The sequence below is a fragment of the Sinocyclocheilus anshuiensis genome, unplaced genomic scaffold (assembly GCF_001515605.1).
Source record: "Sinocyclocheilus anshuiensis isolate Anshui unplaced genomic scaffold, SAMN03320099.WGS_v1.1 scaffold664, whole genome shotgun sequence".
Classification (NCBI taxonomy): domain Eukaryota; kingdom Metazoa; phylum Chordata; class Actinopteri; order Cypriniformes; family Cyprinidae; genus Sinocyclocheilus; species Sinocyclocheilus anshuiensis.
Window position 1 is genome coordinate 90,984 of NW_015554122.1, and position 8,076 is coordinate 99,059.

An 8,076-nucleotide genomic window follows, 5' to 3' on the forward strand; every position below is an offset into this window, starting at 1 on the left:
GTTTTGTTTTGATCTCTCCGCTGCGTTTCCGCATGCGTCACTTCTGAGCGGCGCATGCGCAAAGCCGACCTCATACGTCATTCCCCCGGAACTGCTTCAGTTTAAAATAGTGAGCGCAAGCTAGATTAAAGTGATTACGTTTTGAATATGGATATTTTTCTTACAAAAACGCATCGATTCGCTACAAGAGGCCTTTGTTCAACCCCCCCCCGGAGGATGGGCACTTTTTATTTAACTTCTTTTGGACTGATGCATGCAACACCCGCTGAGTGGCATTAAACAGCTTGAAAGATCAAAGACAATTTTTAATAGAACTCCGACTGGATTCGTCTGAAAGAAGAAAGTCATATACACCTAGGATGGCTCTGGGGTGAGTAAAACACAGCCTAATTTTCATTTTTGGGTGAACTAACCCTTTAACCTCGTTTTAATGTTAGTGAATTGTCTTTCACCTTTCATGACTCTAGTCAAACATAAGCTCTCTACAGACACAATTTCACCAGATCCTTGAGCAACGCCAAGGGCGCCAGTTAGGGATGTAACAATTAACCACGAGCCGGATGAAAATCGATTAAAATATGTGATGATTCAAATCGGTTGAGAAGCCACACAAAACGCGATACAATTGGAGTAGGAGTTTATATGAATGCATCTCTGAGGGGAACTGACTGTCTTTAGAAAAGTTTAGATGGTATTTTCTTTTCATCTCGTCTCTGTAAGTTGCATATTAAAGCAGTGTTCATAAGTGCTGTGCTGTGTGTTGTTTACAGCCAAAGAAACACTGTATCTGCTGTTCCATAAGCGCCACCTGCTGGCAGAGAGTGAGTCTGCGTCTCATTCAGAGCTTCTGCTGTCTTTGTTTCGTGCAGATGTTTTATGTAGTATTAGTTTAAAAATTCTCTTTTCATCTTGCCTCTGAACAACGCATATTAAAGTAGTGTTCATAAGCGCAGCGCTGCTTTGTTTACAGCGGTAACCCAGGAAACACTATCGTTGCTGTTCATAAGCACCACCTGCTGTCAGAGAGTGAATCTTCGTTCATACAGTTTTCACACACATTTTGCGAACACGTGCTTAGTGAAAGAGACCCAATGTCCCTAGCTAATTGTGCTAAATATCATTTGGATAGAAATGGTCCACATCTACAAACAAATTCAATTTCACAATGTCTGATTGTTTGACTCCAAAGCAGGGCAGTGATTCTCAACCCTGGTCCTGGTTACCCAAGCCCCCGTACACCTCCCACCAAAAAACTGCACATTTTGTCTCTCTAATCAAACACACCTGATGTAATGGATAAGCTTATTGGCAGACACTCCAAGACCTGAAACACGTGTCTCGGACAAAGGAGATATTCAAAATGCGTGTTGGGGCTCCAGGAACAGGGTTGAGAAACACTGCTCTTGATGTCTTGATGAAACACCGTCTGTGTGAAGGCTCTTGATGCAGTTATCATTACTTAAAAGTTCTCCTACTCACCTCTGCCCCTGAATCCATCACCAGCAGTCTTCCATGAGCTGCCGTCAACATCTACAAACACAAGGACACACTTTAGATATGTTTTAATCTGCGTCCTTACATTAGCTTTCAGGCATCATAGTCCCAAATCATAATAGAATGACATGTTATTTTAAATCTGTTAATGTGAATTGCTTCTAATATACCTCTCCAGACCAAACAAAGGTTCAATGGTACCACTGACATCCATAATTAGGATATGTACATAATTAGGACCCCAAAAGATTAACAAATTACAAAATTGCTTGGTGATTTAGAAGAGCTTCGGTTCAATGAGCTGTATTTAGTTTAAATTAGATCTCCAATTTGATACCTTCATTCTAATGATTCTAATCATAATTGCACCTACAGTGCATTCAAATACCAGGAGACGGGCCATTACAGGAGGACAGCTGGACAGGACTGAAGAAGGGCAACAACAGTACCAGTATCTACACAATACTGATTTACATTATGAGTTGCTGTGATAAAAATCAGGCAAGTTGGATCAGCCTGTAATTAAAAATTTTTTTCATATATGATCTTGGTTTTGTGCAGCTTGTTAGTGAACAACGGCTCGGTGTAGTAAATGCTGCTCCATATGAAAGCACGCACATCATGGAGATTTACCGCGGATTACAGAACCGGCTTTACTGACAAGACGCACATTAAATATTGCATGCAATTTATCGTGCAGCCCTACTGGAAAAGCGTAAAGCATTCAAGTGTTTGTCATGTTCTGACCCTAAAGAGTAGATTTAAACCAAAATTAATAGTCTGGTTCCTACAACATTTACTTAGGAGCAAAAATACGCCTTTCAAAAATGTGAAATTTATCGTTCAGCTCTATATACACAAGTAACAATTTTTAACATTAATATTTCATCAAGATCAAATGTGTGATTTAAGTGTTCCCTTACATTTTTTTTAACTAAAATTTCTGCCTTTTGAATGAAAACACAGTTATTACTTCTCATATTCGTGGAGACTTGTGGTGCGGAGCCGGGTGCGAGTATAAACGAGCATTACAAGACAGACTGCGTGAGTGCGGCAAGCATGAACGGCATTTTTTTTAATGGTGGGTGTTTACGCAGTTGGCTAGAGCAGTGCTGATTGGGGAGAACGGAGGTGCACTCATTCTTGCCCAGGGCAACTAAGATTGCAACTCAAGGCTGGCAGTCATGCATATGCTCTGGAACAGAGTAGTATCGCGTCCACATCGCAGGCTTTGCGATTAGGAAATCGCAACGTCTCAAATCGCGATTTCGATTCGATTAATCGCACAGCCCTACTGTATGTGCATGATTGAACAAAGCTTTTTACGTAGTTTACAGTCCCAAATTGTACCAGCATACTTTGAGGTCAAAGTACATACCTTCTACTATGGATGCACCGATACCGATACTGGTATCGGGCCCGATACTGGTCTCCTGTACTCGTACTCGTTAAAATGCCCCGATATCAAACGCCAATACCACACAGCATGTGATAAGCGCCATATTCAAACAAAGAAACACCGACAACATACCCTTTTGTTTTCTGTACCCAATATTTAAAAAATGTACAAATGTACAAAAATGGTATCGGCAAGTACCAAAAATAAAAGTATCGGTATCGGGCGAGTACTGGAAAAAGTGGGTAGAAGTGGGTACAAGGTAGCATCCCTACCTTCTACCCAAATGGCGCACAGGCTGGCAGGTCTGATTCATGATTACACATTTTAATATTAGGCTCAATTAATCACGATTACAGAAATCTGTGCAATTAGTTAATTTGTTTAAATCAACTGACAGCCCTAGTAGATTTTGAAAGCACATTTGTAGCAATTTTAGTTGTGTTCTGGAGTCCTGCAACAAAAATCCCTTCAAGATTCCAAAACAAATTCACAGAAACAGCATTAAAGAAAAATGATACGAACCTTCATTGTTTGCCTTCCCATTTCCTGTACTTCCTACAAATGAAAAGCATCTTGTGAACTGCTACATTGCAACTCAAACACAATGTACACAGTGCAACTAAACACAGTTGGCATTCCTCTACTGAATGATTAACCACATTCTGTACAGACCCTTCCGTAATTTACACAAGTAACTGCATTTTATGTAACTGGATTTACTCCAGGTAGTGGATTTTAGGAATCGGCATGCGTTACGACTGAATTACCGTATTGGCCCGAATATAAGACAACCCTGATTATAAGACGACCCCCCTTTTTCCAGATGTACCTTTTGGAAAAAGGCTTTTTAAAAACCAAATCTTGTTTTTTCTCAGTAAAACACATTTTGTCTTCAATTATTTTCATATTGCATATTTTTCCTATTTTAATTTTTGTTTTGAAAGTATGGTAAAAACTGGTTAAAATGTACCAACAATCACATTTAAAAAATATACACTTTTTGATATACCATAAAAAAATAAATAAAAAAAACAGGTAGCCCATCTGAATTAGGACATTTAGGCTATCCATCTAATAGTAGCCTTCCAAAATCGTATTAAGAGTAGAAGTTTAATCTTACTGTAGTCTTCAAATCTGGGTACTGTCTTACGTTTTAAAATCACAAAGGGAGTTTGGTCCCATCAGGCTAACGTGACAGTCACGACTCATGCAGCTGTAAGGTTTTCTTTTGTTTTGGTTTTTACTCGCGATCTTTACAACACGCATTACATTACGTATTTCATGGCACACTCGTTTTATGCGTATTTGGCGACACCTATTGTTGTGGGTGTATTATTGACATGTCAAAGTCTAGACCCTGAATATAAGACGACGAAGACGAAGTTTTTTCAGATGTATTTCCAAGAAAAAAAACATTGTCTTATATTCGGATCAATACGGTAATAAAGCAGGCTGTCTAAAAGCAGCAGCTTAATGAGCATAAAACAAAAAGTTGCCATCAAATGTTTTTAGTCTACAGTTGCAAACACACAACAAATGCTATAGTGCTATAGCAGGGGTCCCCAACCCTGCTCCTGGAGAGCTACCGTCCTGCAGATTTCAGCTCCGACCCCAATCAACCACACATGAACTAGCTGATCAAGATAATTACAGGCAGGTGTGTTGGAGCAGGGTTGGAACTGAAGTCTGCAGGACAGTAGCTCTCCAGGAGCAGGGTTTCTGATCCCTGTGCTCTAGGCATTGCTGTCAATTAAATATGCATTTGCTTTTGTCTGGAAAATGAGTTACAAATGACTGCATGTACAAAATGGGAGAGTGAACCTGAATAGAAGCTCTTGAATCCTCCACTTGCACCACTGGAGCTCAGACCTGCAAGTAAAACACAACAGTGCATTTGACATTTAAGTGTACATTTAAAGGGGAAGTGAATCAGTCAGTCAAGCTTACATTATTTAGTGGTGTTTATGTACACGTGGGCACCAGATGCTCCGAACATATAGACATGATTGCTTATTTTGTAGGAGGAATGGATCACCGAGTTTCCACACATTCAGAAAGTTGTTATTTTTCATTTGGATTTTGCTGTGTTTAGTAATTCTGAATGGATCTGTCTCTATATGCAGTTAGGTCAAAGAGGCAGGCTTAGTGCTCTTTCGGCATCTCCCTGTGGTCTTGTTTGATATGGCAGGTTTACTTGTGCTTTTTTGTTTAAGTTGCTGTATAAAATGAAATTCCTGTGCATATTTCTATTTCACAAAATACGGAGTTGCTAAACTTTAAAAGACGCACATGCAAACAGACAGCCAATAATTTTATACTGAAATGCTCAAATACTTGTTTTGATGATTAGTTTTCACTCGCGTTAGTAGTTAGTAGACTTGTGCCAGTATTCGGTAATGCGATATATCACGGTAATGAATATTAGAGAGAGTGAAAATTTAGTAAGTAATTCTGACTCACTAAACTGCAAGTTATCGTTCCTTTCAGTGATGCCCGTTCGAAATCAAGCAATTTTTGTGTATTGAAGGCATGTGAAACTGGAATGTAATTTGTAATTTCCATCTGGTTGTATGGAACTAAACAACTTAAAAAAGAACAGTGCAATAAGTGCAAAGTATTTGTATGTATGTATGCATGTATATGTATGTGTGTGTGTGTGTGTGTGTGTTTTAAACCTACCAAAACCTGAATTGCAGGATACAACAGGGCCCTGTAAAAAGACTAACAAATTAACAAGTTGATAACATTAACCATTCATCCCTAATGATATTCTATTTGGTTTGAGTCACATACAGTCAGGTAGCCTGTACAATTTAATTCCTACAGTTCAAACTGTAAAGCAGTGTTTTTCAACCCTGGTTCTGGAGCGGATCCAGTACACATTTTGGATGTCTCCCTTATCTGACATCCATTTCAGGTTCTGAAGTCTGTACTAAGAAGTCAATCAGGTTTGATTTCTATCACAGAATGCTTGCAAAATGTAATTGTTGTACCTTCAACACTGCACATCTGGCAAAAACGCCAAAGTCATCGGAGTTTATGAACCAATACAACGAAACTATACCTCGAATGCAGTGAAAGTCGCTTTGCAGTCATTCTTGAGAAGTGGGACAAAACAGGGTGCAAAATTGAAAAAATAAAACCTTGTACTCAGACAAATGAAATACATTTATCTTATATGTACTAAGCTACTGAGCTATGCTTTGATACAACCTCCCAACTTTTCTCTTTTTTAACAAAACGTGCTTTTTTACATTGGACTGTGTAATATAATTTCTGCTTTATCTTTAACAGCATTCAAGCTGTTTTTAACATTTCAAAACATTTTTTCTGTTGATGCTAGATGCTAATGGAACCTGCTTGAGGGGAATAAAATCTAAATATTTCAAATAATTTCCTCAGAAATTGGAAGATGGTGTTGACACATCATGGCTGTGACAAAGGAAATATTAACATTAGGATTTAAAATATTCTAAAACTATAAAACTTAGCAGAGCCTGTCTGACACTGATGTACTCTGCAGAGGTGAACTGTGGCAAGGGGGTCCTTTAGAGTGACAGCTGCCCCTGATATTCCCTGATTTTATTCTGGGATTTTGGTGGGATTTTGGCTATATTTATTCAAAGGAGGCTTTTGCGTGTATCTTTACAGAAGCAGCAAAGAGAGCCCCGTCAGAAACGTGCGTGGCGCGGCTGGAATAAACCATAGCCTGTATAAAAATATAAACACAAGCACTGAGTGGCCGCAATCAGCTTCAGTGACCGTATCAGAGCCACACTGCACCGCAGACGTGTGCAGTGTAAATTGTCTAAGCATTAATGGTAGGGATGTATGTTTAAACCTAATAGCAGTTACCCTTGCTGGACCTGTTTTGTCCCACGTCTCAAGAACGACTGTTTGGATAAAAGCGCCTGCCAAATGCAACACGTAGAAACTTCTGGCAAACTTCTCACATCCAATATACATGTAGAAATAAAAAAAACCAACAACAACGACTAATGATCCCAGTACTATAGAACGAAGCAAAAAAAACAACATCTGTCCGTTTGTACAGTGAATTTCACCGCATAAGAGGAAGAGTGTGCTCGGCCTTACCTGGTCTTCCTCCCAGTCATCCATGATGAGCAGATTAACGTTACGACCGTCAATTAAAACCCTTCCCAGATCTGTGCCAGAAAACACCACATTGCTGAAAGTGAACATGTCCTACATCAAACTAATTCGATTATCTGTTAACATTTTGAGGATTTCAATTAAATCGGTCATTAGTTTCTGCGCGAGGTTAAACCTCTTTCATCGACAGCCTCGTGTAAAACGCCGTGATATCTAGAAAAAGCAGCAGACACCATCCTTTCTGTTACAGTACAGTAATACAGGTTCATTTAAAAGCAAATAATTTAACTAAGATAGGTATTAACACCAAAAACGACTAACGTTAATTAGACCGATAAATTCACAATTATCGCCTCACTATTTGACGCTAACGAGTCAACTTCCTCTTCAATCGTGTCTTTAACTCGCATTACTAAAGACCGAGGAATAAATCTTATTAATGTAGCTTATAAAGATAAAGCAGCATACGTTTAGCAGAGGCGTTGATGGCGGAAGACGCGTGAAGAAACCGCTAGCGAGGAAAACCGGGCAGAAATTACGCAATTATTCTGCGTGTGGCGGGAAAATCGGTGTGATGTGCGATTCGCTTTTGAACCGATTCTTTTTAACGAACCAGACAAACGATTCACAAACCCGTTTGAATCTTTTCCTGAAGTTATTGGTCATGAGTCATCATGACTCGTTCGGTCATGTCTAAATCAAAACGAGTGAACGATTGAACTGATCTCAAGAAAACAACTATATTTTTTACCGGTGCTCCAGATGGCCAGTCCGCCGCTGTTGTCACCTGCCCAGATGTTTCATTCATTGGACCTAAAGTAACAGTCCTTAATTAAAGGAATAGCTCACCTCACCCCAAAATTGAAAATTTGCTGAAAATTGCATTAACCTTTTATTTATGACTCTTTCAGTCATGTCTTAAAGGGGTCATATGATGCAATTTCAATTTTTCCTTTCTCTTTGGAGTGTTACAAGCTCTTGGTGCATAAAGAAGATCTGTAAAGTTCCAAAGACTAAAGTCTCAAATCCAAAGAGATATTCTTTATAAAAGTTAAGAGTTAACCACGCCT

The 8,076-nt window shown here is 39.1% G+C and overlaps 1 protein-coding gene across 1 annotated transcript in view; it reads right to left on the reverse strand.

The window, feature by feature from the left end:
• LOC107670045 (probable ATP-dependent RNA helicase DDX4) overlaps positions 1 to 7,593 on the reverse strand; it is a 49,505-nt gene extending 41,912 nt beyond the window's left edge. Inside the window, exons 1-6 of the mRNA XM_016462523.1 lie at positions 7,475 to 7,593; positions 6,989 to 7,059; positions 5,573 to 5,603; positions 4,715 to 4,762; positions 3,416 to 3,448; positions 1,480 to 1,530 (exon numbers count right to left, since the gene is read on the reverse strand). Coding sequence (XP_016318009.1) covers positions 1,480 to 1,530; positions 3,416 to 3,448; positions 4,715 to 4,762; positions 5,573 to 5,603; positions 6,989 to 7,012 — 187 coding nt within the window. The 5' untranslated portion in view covers positions 7,013 to 7,059; positions 7,475 to 7,593. The remainder of the gene's footprint in view (positions 1 to 1,479; positions 1,531 to 3,415; positions 3,449 to 4,714; positions 4,763 to 5,572; positions 5,604 to 6,988; positions 7,060 to 7,474) is intronic.
• Positions 7,594 to 8,076: the final 483 nt, after the last annotated feature.